At 42.2% G+C, this 16,101-nt stretch overlaps 1 protein-coding gene and 1 non-coding gene across 2 annotated transcripts in view; both read right to left on the bottom strand.

The window, feature by feature from the left end:
• Positions 1-512: 512 nt before the first annotated feature.
• On the bottom strand, positions 513-631 carry LOC133634345 (5S ribosomal RNA). Its single transcript, XR_009821968.1, has one exon. It is a non-coding gene; the product is annotated as a 5S ribosomal RNA (ribosomal RNA).
• A 134-nt stretch (positions 632-765) lies between these two features.
• LOC133634259 (mucin-2-like) overlaps positions 766-16,101 on the bottom strand; it is a 22,017-nt gene continuing 6,681 nt past the window's right edge. The window contains exons 3-4 of the mRNA XM_062027387.1: positions 4,796-5,889; positions 766-894 (exon numbers count right to left, since the gene is read on the bottom strand). Of these exons, the coding sequence (XP_061883371.1) occupies positions 766-894; positions 4,796-5,889 (1,223 nt within the window). The remainder of the gene's footprint in view (positions 895-4,795; positions 5,890-16,101) is intronic.

The raw sequence follows: 16,101 nt of genomic DNA, 5'->3' as shown, positions 1-16,101 counted from the left end.
CCGAAAGTCAGCCTCTGCTGCCCCGAATTGGTCTGTCTGGAGCCTCCACTTTCACTGCCATCCACTTGGCAGCGCACCCGACCCCACTGGTTCCGACCGCGGGTGGTGGGCCCACGTGGCGGAGAAGATGGTGTGTCCACGTAGCTTCTTCGGGCTGTGCCCGGCCGGGCTCTGTGGCTAGCCCGGCCACCAGGCGCTCGCTGACGAGCCCTACCTCCGGGCCTAGCTCCGGAGGAGGGCCCCGGGCTTTCTCCGGGCCGGGTAACGCATCCTCTTTTAGTGTGGTTCATGGGGGGGTATCGTAACCCTGATGGGGGGGGGGGGGGCATTCGGGTGCTACACCTTGCCCAAGGGTGACCCGGAACTATGTAAGGCAACTCAGAGAGTTGAACGCCCCTGTTGAACGCCTAACATGACTAAATATTAGTCATGTTAGGGTAAAATGAACTGAAAGTGAAATGAAAAGCATTGCTTTTTTAGTGAGCAACAGCGCCCTCTGGCGTGAGTGTAAAAGCTTACAGCACCTGGTATTCCCAGGCGGTCTCCCATCCAAGTACTAACCAGGCCCGACCCTGCTTAGCTTCCGAGATCAGACGAGATCGGGCGTGTTCAGGGTAGTATGGCCGTAAGCCGAACAACCCTGCAAAAGCAACCTTTTTAAATGGAACTCTTACAGACGAGGTGGGAGAAAATGACTATTTGTCTTACAGCCTGGCGCGCATGCGTACACTAATGTGTGATTGTCGTCTTCCTTTGCTACGGCGGTCAAGTTGCATTCACGGTGGATATTTGCCTCCGGAGCTCCAGCGGAAGCTCCCCCTCACTGTGCCCACACTGCTCTCTCATGCTGCGGGGAGATTGCAGGAGAGGTGCCGCTCTCAACACTGCTTCATGCTTAGGGACCGTCAACAAATTACTGTTGTCTTGACAAATCCACATCTTCTACATCAAAACACTGATTCATCTAAGAGGAGCTCAAATAAATAGTCCTACCTTCTTAATATCGTGAACGCCCGTTCTTTCCTCATTTCGGCATTTATAACCATTTTTAATACAAAAAATAAGCATTTTTTTCAGTAGTCTCCATTTCATGGAGACTATTTAATATTAGTAGGGATAACATTTTAGTATAACGCACACCCTTTTATTCTAAAATAGGACTTTTTTCTTTTTTTATATAAAAAATAACTAAGAATTATGATATTAAAAATCATGGTTTATTTTCACAAGAGTCCTGGTCATGTGACCTAAAATCCCAAATTCACTTGGTATTTGAAGTGTTTTTTTGTAGTGTCATTCATACCTTTTTGTTTTAGAAAAGGGACAAGCGGTAAAAAATGGATGGATGGATTTTATATACATTTGGAATTTAGTTGTTGTACACAATAGAGCCACTAGATGGCAGGCTAGGATCATGTGAGTGATTTAGTACATATATAGCGAAGAACAAAGCAGCAGGTGTGTGTCATCAAAGACATCAATATAAGTAGACGCAGCATTGGCTGCTGTGACGCGAGAAATTGGGCCGCCATCTTGAAGTGGTGATGAGCAGCCTAAACTGACAGTTGACAGGTAGAAAACAAAGATGGTGTTTTGATTGATTGATTGATTGATTGATTGAGACTTTTAATAGTAGGTTGCACAGTGAAGTACATATTCCGTACAATTGACCACTAAATGGTAACACCCGAATAAGTTTTTCAACTTGTTTAAGTCGGGGTCCACTTAAATTGATTCATGATACAGATATATACTATCATATATACTATCATCATAATACAGTCACAAGATACATACACATACACATACACATACATACACATACACATACACAAGATAATCACATTGAATTATTTACATTATTTACAATCAGGGGTGTGGAGGGGCGGGGGGGGACGGGGGGGGTATGGACATCAAGTAGTGGACATAGAGAGAGAGAGAGAGAGAGAGAGCGAGAGAGAGAGAGAGAGAGAGAGAGAGAGAGAGAGAGAGAGAGAGAGAGATCAGAAGGCATAAGAAAAAGAAAAAGTATCTGCATTTGATTGTTTACATTTGATTATTAGCAATCCGGGGAGGGTGTTAGTTTAGGGTTGTAGCTGCCTGGAGGTGAACTTTTATTGCGGTTTTGAAGGAGGATAGAGATGCCCTTTCTTTTATACCTGTTGGGAGCGCATTCCACATTGATGTGGCATAGAAAGAGAATGAGTTAAGACCTTTGTTAGTTCGGAATCTGGGTTTAACGTTGAGGCCAGTTAAATAGTTCCAATGTTTATATTTGGAGAGCAGTGCAAAAAGAGGCAACAAGAAAGTTAAGACAAGACAAAGAAGCAGGCAGGAGAGATAAGGGAGAGGGAAGGGGAGCGTCCACCCTCGATGAGTGCCAGAGAGAAAGAGGTATGTACTGCAGCAAATTAACCAGAACGTTGTGACAAATATCAGCTCAATTGATCTCCTTTACCGGAGTCACTGAACGGTCACCTAATAGGAGGCTTTTTCCATCGCTGCAGTTTCCACATAGACAGATATGTCGCACATTCACAGTACCAAATTTTTATATAGTCTAATGTACCATCAGTTAGTTAAACCTGCCTTAAATGTAGCTGTACCAGCTTGTGCTAATCTGATGTACTTGCAGAAGAAGCCCCCTCTGCCGACAACGACAGAGGAGGGAGAGGTTAAGAGAATGTATTTGTCTCAAATTGTCTGTGCTTCAAACACTCCAAACCGCCAACATTCTATTAACAATCCCCTTATTGTAAAAACAAGAAATCACAAGTTTTCAAACAAACACACAGGCAACACAATCACATATAAACAACTCAATCCAACCATAATTTACCCCATTCCAGGTTGTTTTTGGAGAACCTGGCTAGACCTATCTTTTATCAAAAACAGGTTCAGCAATTAGTCTTACCGATCCCGTTCTCTCCAGGCAGACAATTTTTTACGCTTCAAGCAAAATTGCTTACCTTGTGATGCGCACGTGCAACCTTTGTCTGCCTGAGAGAGAGACCGGGAGCGGCTGTCGACCTGCAGCGTTCTGGACCATCCTGTTCGTGACGCCAATTTGTGTACTGGATTGTCCGAAGCTTAAACAGGCAACAAACGTAAGTTTAGTACAAAAAGTTTATTTACGCATAGTCAAAATTGCAGAGTTGGATTAAGTTGTCCGTGCAGACAGACAACCGTCCTCCGGAGGACACAAGTATCAAGTAATCTCTCTCAGCCCTTGTCACGATCTTGTTGTTTTCGACCTGTCTGTTCCATAACAACCTCGAATCCCTTAGTCATGCTTAGACAATAAAAACATTTTGTAGAATGGTCAGAGCGACTCCATATTCAACTTTGTCCTAAATCTGGCCCTTCAATAGTATAGAATGGAAAATAAATGAAACTAGCAGACATTCTTGACGGACACGAAATATAGTTCAAAGGTCAGAAATTACACTACAAAGTTAAGTTAAGTTAAATTAAATTATTATTATTATTATTATTATTATTATTATTATTATTATTATTATTATTATTATTTATGTTACGGTATATCAAAAATAATTTGAGCAAAATGTCCTCGGGTTGCTCATGCGGCCCCCGGTAAAAATTAACTGCCCACCCCTGGTCTAGTCCATAGTGGATCTGACATAATAGTGAGGGTACAGTCCATAGTGGGGCCAGCAGGAGGCCAGCAGGAGACCATCCCGAGCGGAGACAGGTCAGCAGCGCAGAGACGTCCCCAACCGATGCACAGACGAGTGGTCCAACCTGGGTTCCGACCCTGGACAGCCAGCGCTTCATCCGTGGCCACGGATGAAGAAGAAGAAGAATGTAACATAGCCATAGCTAAAAGGGCATTCAGTAATATGTGCTCAGTTTTAACATCAAGGAAAATTGCCTCACAACAAAGATTCATTGAGTATCAAAAGTATCCTGGAAAGAAAGAAAACGCAATGAAGAAGTACTAACAAAGACCGATATTAATCATCACTATGGAAAGGAAAAACATGTTCTTTGGGCACACGATCCGACATAATCTGTTTCAGACTCAAAAGTCTATCAGCATCTGCGCCAACGTCAGGGAAATGACTACCAACATGACCACTGCAGACCGAGAAGCATCTAAGGTGGCAGTGGAGGCAACAGTTATAGCAGCGGCTGTAGTGGTAGTGGGGGAAGCAGTTGTAGCAGCGGCTGCAGTGGTAGTGGGGGCAGCAGTTGTAGCAGCTGCTGTAGTGGTAGTGGGGGCAAAAGTTGTAGGAGCGGCTGTGGCGGAAGTGGGAGCAGCAGTTGTAGCAGCGGCTGTAGTGGTAGTGGGGGCAGCAGTTGTAGCAGCTGCTGTAGCGGTAGTGGGGTCAAAAATTGTAGGAGCGGCTGTGGTGGAAGTGGGAGCAGCAGTTGTAGCAGCGGCTGTAGCGGTAGTGGGGTCAAAAGTTGTAGGAGCGTCTGTGGTGGAAGGGGGAGCAGCAGTTGTAGCAGCGGCTGTAGTGGTAGTGGGGGCAGCAGTTGTAACAGCGGCCGTGGTGGTAGTGGGGGCAACAGTTGTAGGAGCGGCTGTGGTGGTAGTGGGGGCAGCAGTTATAGCAGCTGCTGTAGTGGTAGTGGGGTCAAAAGTTGTAGGAGCGGCTGTGGTGGAAGTGGGAGCAGCAGTTGTAGCAGCTGCTGTAGTGGTAGTGGGGGAAGCAGTTGTAGCAGCGGCTGTAGTGGTAGTGGGGGCAGCAGTTGTAGCAGCTGCTGTAGTGGTAGTGGGGGAAGCAGTTGTAGCAGCGGCTGTAGTGGTAGTGGGGGCAGCAGTTGTAACAGCGGCTGTGGTGGTAGTGGGGGAAACAGTTGTAGGAGCGGCTGTGGTGGTAGTGGGGGTAGCAGTTGTAGCAGCGGCTGTAGTGGTAGTGGGGGCAGCAGTTGTAACAGCGGCTGTGGTGGTAGTGGGGGAAACAGTTGTAGGAGCGGCTGTGGTGGTAGTGGGGGCAGCAGTTATAGCAGCTGCTGTAGTGGTAGTGGGGTCAAAAGTTGTAGGAGCGGCTGTGGTGGAAGTGGGAGCAGCAGTTGTAGCAGCTGCTGTAGTGGTAGTGGGGTCAAAAGTTGTAGGAGCGGCTGTGGTGGAAGTGGGAGCAGCAGTTGTAGCAGCTGCTGTAGTGGTAGTGGGGGAAGCAGTTGTAGCAGCTGCTGTAGTGGTAGTGGGGTCAAAAGTTGTAGGAGCGGCTGTGGTGGAAGTGGGAGCAGCAGTTGTAGCAGCGGCTGTGGTGGTAGTGGGTGCAACAGTTGTAGGAGCGGCTGTGGTGGTAGTGGGGGCAGCAGTTGTAGCAGCTGCTGTAGTGGTAGAGGGGTCAAAAGTTGTAGGAGCGGCTGTGGTGGTAGTGGGGGAAGCAGTTGTAGCAGCTGCTGTAGTGGTAGTGAGGTCAAAAGTTGTAGGAGCGGCTGTGGTGGAAGTGGAAGCAGCAGTGGGAGAAGCAGTTGTAACAGCGGCTGTGGTGGTAGTGGGGTCAAAAGTTGTAGGAGCGGCTGTGGTGGAAGTGGGAGCAGCAGTTGTAGCAGCGGCTGTGGTGGTAGTGGGTGCAACAGTTGTAGGAGCGGCTGTGGTGGTAGTGGGGGCAGCAGTTGTAGCAGCTGCTGTAGTGGTAGGGGGGTCAAAAGTTGTAGGAGCGGCTGTGGTGGTAGTGGGGGCAGCAGTTGTAGCAGCTGCTGTAGTGGTAGTGAGGTCAAAAGTTGTAGGAGCGGCTGTGGTGGTAGTGGGGGCAGCAGTTGTAGCAGCTGCTGTAGTGGTAGGGGGGTCAAAAGTTGTAGGAGCGGCTGTGGTGGAAGTGGGAGCAGCAGTTGTAACAGCGGCTGTGGTGGTAGTGGCGGAAGCAGTTGTAGCAGAGACTGTACAAGTGGCAGTGGTGGGAGCAGTTGTGGCTGTGGGGGGAGCAGAAGCGTGACACAATTATAATGTGACTGGCTTCAGCATAGACAACATGTCATTAATGTTCATACTTAAAACAGCTTAAATCTTATTTTAAATATATTTTTCAAGACATTTACAATCGAAACTGTAGCTGCCATTATGATGTGCAGTGCTGTTTTTTAAATCAACGTAAGTCTTGGACTACACAAGATATTTCAATGGTTGGAATCTGCGCTTTTAAGTGGTGTATCGGTTATTACGGTAATCTACGTCACAGCCACTCCAGGCAGACCAGGCACCAAGCAGAGTGGGCGGGGTTTGCTTCCGGAGCATACAGCCTGAACCGCTGGTTTCCAGGACGGACGCAAGAGGAGAATTTTACAACAAAGTTCTGCAGAAAATTAATATTACATCCGATTGTAGGTGTTTTTTTACCCTTTACCTTCAAATGTTGCTGTTTTTATTGCATTTTTGTTGCGTTTTGCTTGATTGTAAAAGATGTCGATCGAGGAGGTGTCTGAGACGTAAAACTGGAGCAACGTTCAAATGGTTTTTTATATTCAGTATTTTATCTTTCATAGTTAATGTTGTAATTCCCATATTATTTATTTGTATGCACATTCTGGGTGTCTCATTGAGCAAAACATTTTTTAGCAATCTATCAGACATTCTCCTCTCTGAGCTGCCACCTTACCGTGATAGAGGAGTTTGCGTGTCCCAATGATCCTAGGAGCTATGTTGTCCGGGGGCTTTATGCCCCCTGGTAGGGTCTCCCAAGACAAACTGGTCCTAGGTGAGGGATCAGACAAAGAGCAGCTCGAAGACCTCAATGGAAAATAAAAACTATGGACCCAGATTTCCCTCGCCCAGACGCGGGTCACCGGGGCACGATGGCGAGCGCCTGGTGGCCGGGCCTTCCCCCATGGGGCCCGGCCGGGCACAGCCCGAAGAGGCAACGTGGGTCCCCCCTCCAATGGGCTCACCACCCATGGCAGGGGTCATAGAGGTCGGGTGCGATGTGAGCTGGGCGGCAGCCGAAGGCAGGGCACTTGGCGGTCCGATCCTCGGCTACAGAAGCTAGCTCTTGGGACGTGGAACGTCCCCTCGCTGGGGGGGGAAGGAGCCTGAGCTAGTGCGCGAGGTGGAGAAGTTCCGGCTAGACATAGTCGGACTCACTTCGACGCACAGCAAGGGCTCTGGAACCAGTTCTCTCGAGAGGGGATGGACTCTCTTCCACTCTGGCGTTGCCGGCGAAGGGCTGGGGTGGCAATTCTTGTTGCCCCCCGGCTCAGAGCCTGCATGTTGGAGTTCAACTTGGTGAACGAGAGGGTAGCTTCCCTCCGCCTTCGGGTGGGGGAACGGGTCCTGACTGTGGTTTGCGCTTACGCGCCAAACCGCAGTTCAGAGTACCCAGCCTTTTTAGATTCACTCGAAGGAGTACTTGAGAGTGCTCCCCCGGGTGATTCCCTCGTTCTACTGGGGGACTTCAACGCTCATGTTGGCAGCGACAGTGAAACCTGGAGAGGCGTGATTGGGAAGAATGGCTGCCCGGATCTGAACCCGAGCTGTGTTTTGTTATCGGACTTTTGTGCCCGTCACAGATTGTCCATAACGAACACCATGTTTAAACATAAGGGTGTCCATATGTGCACTTGGCACCAGGACACCCTAGGCCGCAGTTCCATGATCGACTTTGTAGTTGTGTTGTCGGATTTGCGGCCTCATGTTTTGGACACTCGGGTGAAGAGAGGGGCGGAGCTTTCTACCGATCACCACCTGGTGGTGAGTTGGCTGCGATGGTGGAGGAGGATGCCGGACAGACCTGGCAGGCCCAAACGCATTGTGAGGGTTTGCTGGGAACGTCTGGCAGAGTCTCCTGTCAGAGAGAGTTTCAATTCCCACCTCCGGAAGAACTTTGAACATGTCACGAGGGAGGTGCTGGACATTGAGTCCGAATGGACCATGTTCCGCGCCTCTATTGTCGAGGCGGCTGATTGGAGCTGTGGCCGCAAGGTAGTTTGTGCCTGTCGTGGCGGTAATCCTAGAACCCGTTGGTGGACACCTGCGGTGAGGGATGCCGTCAAGCTGAAGAAGGAGTCCTATCGGGTTCTTTTGGCTCATAGGACTCCTGAGGCAGCGGACAGGTACCGACAGGCCAAGCGGTGTGCGGCTTCGGCGGTCGCGGAGGCAAAAACTCGGACATGGGAGGAGTTCGGGGAAGCCATGGAAAACGACTTCCGGACGGCTTCGAAGCGATTCTGGACCACAATCTCCCGCCTCAGGAAGGGGAAGCAGTGCACTATCAACACCGTGTATGGTGAGGATGGTGTTCTGCTGACCTCGACTGCAGATGTTGTGGATCGGTGGAGGGAATACTTCGAAGACCTCCTCAATCCCACCAACACGTCTTCCTATGAGGAAGCAGTTCCTGGGGAATCTGTGCTGGGCTCTCCTATTTCTGGGGCTGAGGTTGCTGAGGTAGTTAAAAAGCTCCTCGGTGGCAAGGCGGATGGATGAGATCCGCCCAGAGTTCCTTAAGGCTCTGGATGCTGTGGGGCTGTCTTGGTTGACAAGACTCTGCAGCATCGCATGGACATCGGGGGCGGTACCTCTGGATTGGCAGACCGGGGTGGTGGTTCCTCTCTTTAAGAAGGGGAACCGGAGGGTGTGTTTTAACTATCGTTGGATCACACTCCTCAGCCTTCCCGGTAAGGTCTATTCAGGTGTGCTGGAGAGGAGGCTACGCCGGATAGTCGAACCTCGGATTCAGGAGGAACAGTGTGGTTTTCGTCCTGGTCGTGGAACTGTGGACCAGCTCTATACTCTCAGCAGGGTCCTTGAGGGTGCATGGGAGTTTGCCCAACCAGTCTACATGTGTTTTGTGGACTTGGAGAAGGCATTCGACCGTGTCCCTCGGGAAGTCCTGTGGGGAGTGCTCAGAGAGTATGGGGTATCGTACTGTCTGATTGTGGCGGTCCGCTCCCTGTATGATCAGTGCCAGAGTTTGGTCCGCATTGCCGGCAGTAAGTCGGACACCTTTCCAGTGAGGGTTGGACTCCGCCAAGGCTGCCCTTTGTCACAGATTCTGTTCATAACTTTTATGGACAGAATTTCTAGGCGCAGTCAAGGCGTTGAGGGGATCTGGTTTGGTGGCTGCAGGATTAGGTCTCTGCTTTTTGCAGATGATGTGGTCCTGATGGCTTCATCTGGCCAGGATCTTCAGCTCTCACTGGATCGGTTCGCAGCTGAGTGTGAAGCGACTGGGATGAGAATCAGCACCTCCAAGTCCGAGTCCATGGTTCTCGCCCGGAAAAGTGTGGAGTGCCATCTCCGGGTTGGGGAGGAGACCCTGCCCCAAGTGGAGGAGTTCAAGTACCTCGGAGTCTTGTTCACGAGTGAGGGAAGAGTGGATCGTGACATCGACAGGCGGATCGGTGCGGCGTCTTCAGTAATGCGGACGCTGAATCGATCCGTTGTGGTGAAGAAGGAGCTGAGCCGGAAGGCAAAGCTCTCAATTTACCGGTCGATCTACGTTCCCATCCTCACCTATGGTCATGACCTTTGGGTTATGACCGAAAGGACAAGATCACGGGTACAAGCGGCCGAAATGAGTTTCCTCCGCCGGGTGGCGGGGCTCTCCCTTAGAGATAGGGTGAGAAGCTCTGCCATCCGGGGGGAGCTCAAAGTAAAGCCGCTGCTCCTCCACATCGAGAGGAGCCAGATGAGGTGGTTCGGGCATCTGGTCAGTAGTGTTTATAAGAGTGTTTCAGTAGTGTTTATAAGAGTGTTTCAGTAGTGTTTATAAGAGTGTTTCAGTAGTGTTTATAAGAGTGTTTCAGTAGTGTTTATAAGAGCATTTCAGTAGTGTTTATAAGAGCGTTTCAGTAGTGTTTATAAGAGTGTTTCAGTAGTGTTTATAAGAGTGTTTCAGTAGTGTTTATAAGACTGTTTCAGTAGTGTTTATAAGACTGTTTCAGTAGTGTTTATAAGAGTGTTTCAGTAGTGTTTATAAGAGCATTTCAGTAGTGTTTATAAGAGTGTTTCAGTAGTGTTTATAAGAGTGTTTCAGTAGTGTTTATAAGAGCGTTTCAGTAGTGTTTATAAGAGTGTTTCAGTAGTGTTTATAAGAGTGTTTCAGTAGTGTTTATAAGAGTGTTTCAGTAGTGTTTATAAGAGTGTTTCAGTAGTGTTTATAAGAGTGTTTCAGTAGTGTTTATAAGACTGTTTCAGTAGTGTTTATAAGAGCGTTTCAGTACTGTTTATAAGAGTGTTTCAGTAGTGTTTATAAGAGTGTTTCAGTAGTGTTTATAAGAGTGTTTCAGTAGTGTTTAAAAGACTGTTTTAGTAGTGTTTATAAGAGTGTTTCAGTAGTGTTTATAAGACTGTTTCAGTAGTGTTTATAAGAGCGTTTCAGTAGTGTTTATAGGAGTGTTTCAGTAGTGTTTATAAGAGTGTTTCAGTAGTGTTTATAAGAGTGTTTCAGTAGTGTTTATAAGAGTGTTTCAGTAGGCTGTGTGAGAGAGAAACATTTCAGTTGTTTATGTGAGAGCATTTCAGTAGTGTGTGTAAGAATGTTTCAGTATTGTTTATAAGAGCATTTCAGAAGTGTATGTAAGAATGTTTCAGTGGTGTTTATAAGAGTGTTTCATTAGTGTTTATAAGAGCGTTTCAGTAGTGTTTATAAGAGTGTTTCAGTAGTGTTTACAAGAGTGTGTCAGTAGTGTTTATAAGAGCGTTTCAGTAGTGTTTATAAGAGCGTTTCAGTAGTGTTTATAAGAGTGTTTCAGTAGTGTATGTAAGAATGTTTCAGTAGTGTTTATAAGAGTGTTTCAGTAGTGTTTACAAGAGCGTTTCAGTAGTGTTTATAAGAGTGTTTCAGTAGTGTTTATAAGAGTGTTTCAGTAGTGTTTATAAGAGTGTTTCAGTAGTGTTTATAAGTGTTTCAGTAGTGTTTATAAGTGTTTCAGTAGTGTTTATAAGAGTGTTTCAGTAGTGTTTATAAGACTGTTTCAGTAGTGTTTATAAGAGTGTTTCAGTAGTGTTTATAGGAGTGTTTCAGTAGTGTTTATAAGAGTGTTTCAGTAGTGTTTATAAGAGTGTTTCAGTAGTGTTATTAAGAGTGTTTCATTAGGCTGTGTGAGAGAGAAACATTTCAGTTGTTTATGTGAGAGCATTTCAGTAGTGTGTGTAAGAATGTTTCAGTATTGTTTATAAGAGCATTTCAGTAGTGTATGTAAGAATGTTTCAGTGGTGTTTATAAGAGTGTTTCATTAGTGTTTATAAGAGCGTTTCAGTAGTGTTTATAAGAGTGTTTCAGTAGTGTTTACAAGAGTGTGTCAGTAGTGTTTATAAGAGCGTTTCAGTAGTGTTTATAAGAGTGTTTCAGTAGTGTTTATAAGAGTGTTTCAGTAGTGTATGTAAGAATGTTTCAGTAGTGTTTATAGGAGTGTTTCAGTAGTGTTTATAAGAGCGTTTCAGTAGTGTTTATAAGAGTGTTTCAGTAGTGTTTATAAGAGCGTTTCAGTAGTGTTTATAAGAGTGTTTCAGTAGTGTTTATAAGAGTGTTTCAGTAGTGTATGTAAGAATGTTTCAGTAGTGTTTATAAGAGTGTTTCAGTAGTGTTTACAAGAGCGTTTCAGTAGTGTTTATAAGAGTGTTTCAGTAGTGTTTATAAGAGTGTTTCAGTAGTGTTTATAAGTGTTTCAGTAGTGTTTATAAGAGTGTTTCAGTAGTGTTTATAAGAGTGTTTCAGTAGTGTTTATAAGAGTGTTTCAGTAGTGTTTATAAGAGTGTTTCAGTAGTGTTTATAAGAGTGTTTCAGTAGTGTTTATAAGAGCGTTTCAGTAGTGTTTATAAGAGTGTTTCAGTAGTGTTTATAAGAGTGTTTCAGTAGTGTATGTAAGAATGTTTCAGTAGTGTTTATAAGAGTGTTTCAGTAGTGTTTACAAAAGCGTTTCAGTAGTGTTTATAAGAGTGTTTCAGTAGTGTTTATAAGAGTGTTTCAGTAGTGTTTATAAGTGTTTCAGTAGTGTTTATAAGAGCGTTTCAGTAGTGTTTATAAGAGTGTTTCAGTAGTGTTTATAAGAGTGTTTCAGTAGTGTTTATAAGAGTGTTTCAGTAGTGTTTATAAGAGCGTTTCAGTAGTGTTTATAAGAGTGTTTCAGTAGTGTTTATAAGAGCGTTTCAGTAGTGTTTATAAGAGTGTTTCAGTAGTGTTTATAAGAGTGTTTCAGTAGTGTTTATAAGAGCGTTTCAGTAGTGTTTATAAGAGCGTTTCAGTAGTGTTTATAAGAGTGTTTCAGTAGTGTTTATAAGAGTGTTTCAGTAGTGTTTATAAGAGCGTTTCAGTAGTGTTTATAAGAGTGTTTCAGTAGTGTTTATAAGAGTGTTTCAGTAGTGTATGTAAGAATGTTTCAGTAGTGTTTATAAGAGTGTTTCAGTAGTGTTTACAAGAGCGTTTCAGTAGTGTTTATAAGAGTGTTTCAGTAGTGTTTATAAGAGTGTTTCAGTAGTGTTTATAAGAGTGTTTCAGTAGTGTTTATAAGTGTTTCAGTAGTGTTTATAAGAGCGTTTCAGTAGTGTTTATAAGAGTGTTTCAGTAGTGTTTATAAGAGTGTTTCAGTAGTGTTTATAAGAGTGTTTCAGTAGTGTTTATAAGAGTGTTTCAGTAGTGTTTATAAGAGTGTTTCAGTAGTGTTTATAAGAGTGTTTCAGTAGTGTTTATAAGAGCGTTTCAGTAGTGTTTATAAGAGTGTTTCAGTAGTGTTTATAAGAGTGTTTCAGTAGTGTATGTAAGAATGTTTCAGTAGTGTTTATAAGAGTGTTTCAGTAGTGTTTACAAGAGCGTTTCAGTAGTGTTTATAAGAGTGTTTCAGTAGTGTTTATAAGAGTGTTTCAGTAGTGCTTGTAAGTGTTTCAGTAGTGTTTATAAGAGCGTTTCAGTAGTGTTTATAAGAGTGTTTCAGTAGTGTTTATAAGAGTGTTTCAGTAGTGTTTATAAGAGTGTTTCAGTAGTGTTTATAAGAGTGTTTCAGTAGTGTTTATAAGAGCGTTTCAGTAGTGTTTATAAGAGTGTTTCAGTAGTGTTTATAAGAGCGTTTCAGTAGTGTTTATAAGAGCGTTTCAGTAGTGTTTATAAGAGTGTTTCAGTAGTGTTTATAAGAGCGTTTCAGTAGTGTTTATAAGAGCGTTTCAGTAGTGTTTATAAGAGTGTTTCAGTAGTGTTTATAAGAGTGTTTCAGTAGTGTGTATAAAAGAAAAACATTTCTGTTGTTTATGTGAGAGCATTTCAGTAGTGTATGTAAGAGGTAATTCTGAATAATGTCCCTAACGGCCCCTCACACACACACGCTACTCTCATAAGTTAACCAGCTCCCCCTGCTGTGCACATGTATATATATAACATGACATGTAGATACATAACATGTAGAGACATGACATGTAGATACATAACATGTAGATACATAACATGTAGATACATGACATGTAGATACATGACATGTAGATATATAACATATAGATACATAACATGTAGATACATAACATGTAGATACATAACATGTAGATACATGACATGTAGATACATGACATGTAGATACATAACATGTAGATACATGACATGTAAATACATAACATATAGATACATAACATGTAGATATATAACATGTAGATACATGACATGTAGATACCTAACATGTAGATACATGACATGTAGATATATAACATATAGATACATAACATTTAGATACATAACATGTAGATACATGACATGTAGATACATAACATGTAGATAGATACATGACATGTAGATACATGACATGTAGATACATAACATGTAGATACATGACATGTAAATACATAACATATAGATACATAACATGTAGATATATAACATGTAGATACATGACATGTAGATACATGACATGTAGACACATGACATGTAGATACATAACATGTAGATACATGACATGTAAATACATAACATATAGATACATAACATGTAGATATATAACATGTAGATACATGACATGTAGATACATAACATATAGATACATAACATGTAGATACATAACATGTAGATACATGACATGTAGATACATGACATGTAGATACATAACATGTAGATACATAACATGTAGATATATAACATGTAGATACATGACATGTAGATACATAACATGTAGATACATGACATGTAGATATATAACATATAGATACATAACATGTAGATACATAACATGTAGATACATAACATGTAGATACATGACATGTAGATACATGACATGTAGATTCATGACATGTAGATACATAACATGTAGATACATAACATGTAGATACATGACATGTAGATACATGACATGAAGATACATGACATGTAGATACATGACATGAAGATACATGACATGTAGATACATAACATGTAGATACATGACATGTAGATACATGACATGTAGATACATAACATATAGATACATGACATGTAGATACATGACATGTAGATACATAACATGTAGATACATGACATGTAAATACATAACATATAGATACATAACATGTAGATATCTAACATGTAGATACATGACATGTAGATACATAACATGTAGATACATGACATGTAGATATATAACATATAGATACATAACATGTAGATACATAACATGTAGATACATGACATGTAGATACATGACATGTAGATACATAACATGTAGATACATGACATGTAAATACATAACATATAGATACATAACATGTAGATACATGACATGTAGATATATAACATATAGATACATAACATGTAGATACATGACATGTAGATATATAACATATAGATACATAACATGTAGATACATAACATGTAGATACATGACATGTAGATATATAACATATAGATACATAACATGTAGATACATAACATGTAGATACATGACATGTAGATACATAACATGTAGATACATAACATGCAGATACATGACATGTAGATACATGACATGTAGATACATGACATGTAGATACATAACATGTAGATACATAACATGTAGATACATGACATGTAGATACATAACATGTAGATACATAACATGTAGATACATGACATGTAGATACATAACATGTAAATACATAACATGTAGATACATAACATGTAAATACATAACATGTAGATACATAACATGTAGATACGTAACATGTAGATACATAACATGTAGATACATAACTTGTAGATACATAACATGTAGATACATAACATGTAGATACATAACATGTAGATACATGACATGTAGATACATAACATGTAGATACATGACATGTAGATACATAACATGTAAATACATAACATGTAGATACATAACATGTAAATACATAACATGTAGATACATAACATGTAGATACGTAACATGTAGATACATAACATGTAGATACATAACTTGTAGATACATAACATGTAGATACATAACATGTAGATACATAACATGTAGATACATAACATGTAGATACATAACATGTAGATACATAACATGTAGATACATGACATGTAGATACATAACATGTAAATACATAACATGTAGATACGTAACATGTAGATACATATGATGTAGATACATAACATGTAGATACATAACATGTAGATACATAACTTGTAGATACATAACATGTAGATACATAACATGTAGATACATAACTTGTAGATACATAACATGTAGATACATAACATGTAGATACATGACATGTAGATACATAACATGTAGATACATAACTTGTAGATACATAACATGTAGATACATAACTTGTAGATACATAACATGTAGATACATAGACGTGCACACAGCTGCTTGGCTTGATGCCAAATATTAGCTGAATTAAAACCGCCTAATTAGCATTAACTAATGCAAGTAAAATGACTACATTGTGTAACAAATATCTACAATTTGTGTTTTATATTCAACAAAAGTGTTTTACCTGCTACATGTCTTATCTGTGTACATTTATCCATAGTTGTTGTTTTTGTACTTACTAGTAATTGTATTTTTTTTAAAGCACAAACCAGGAGTGGCAGCCATAAATCATGAATAATTTAATATCATGTCAATAAATCTTTTTATTTTTGATTAGTTAAGGATTTATTACGGCCACAATTCTGAGGGTACTGTTAGGATCCGCTGCCCGGATCGTAGTTTGTTTACGTTTTTAAGTCACGTGTGTTTTCAGCACCTTGTGTTTGTTTCTGT

The sequence above is a fragment of the Entelurus aequoreus genome, linkage group LG18 (genome assembly GCF_033978785.1).
Source record: "Entelurus aequoreus isolate RoL-2023_Sb linkage group LG18, RoL_Eaeq_v1.1, whole genome shotgun sequence".
Taxonomy (NCBI): Eukaryota; Metazoa; Chordata; class Actinopteri; order Syngnathiformes; family Syngnathidae; genus Entelurus; species Entelurus aequoreus.
Note: the sequence above shows the minus strand (reverse complement) of the source record. Positions and strands in the feature narration are given on the sequence as shown.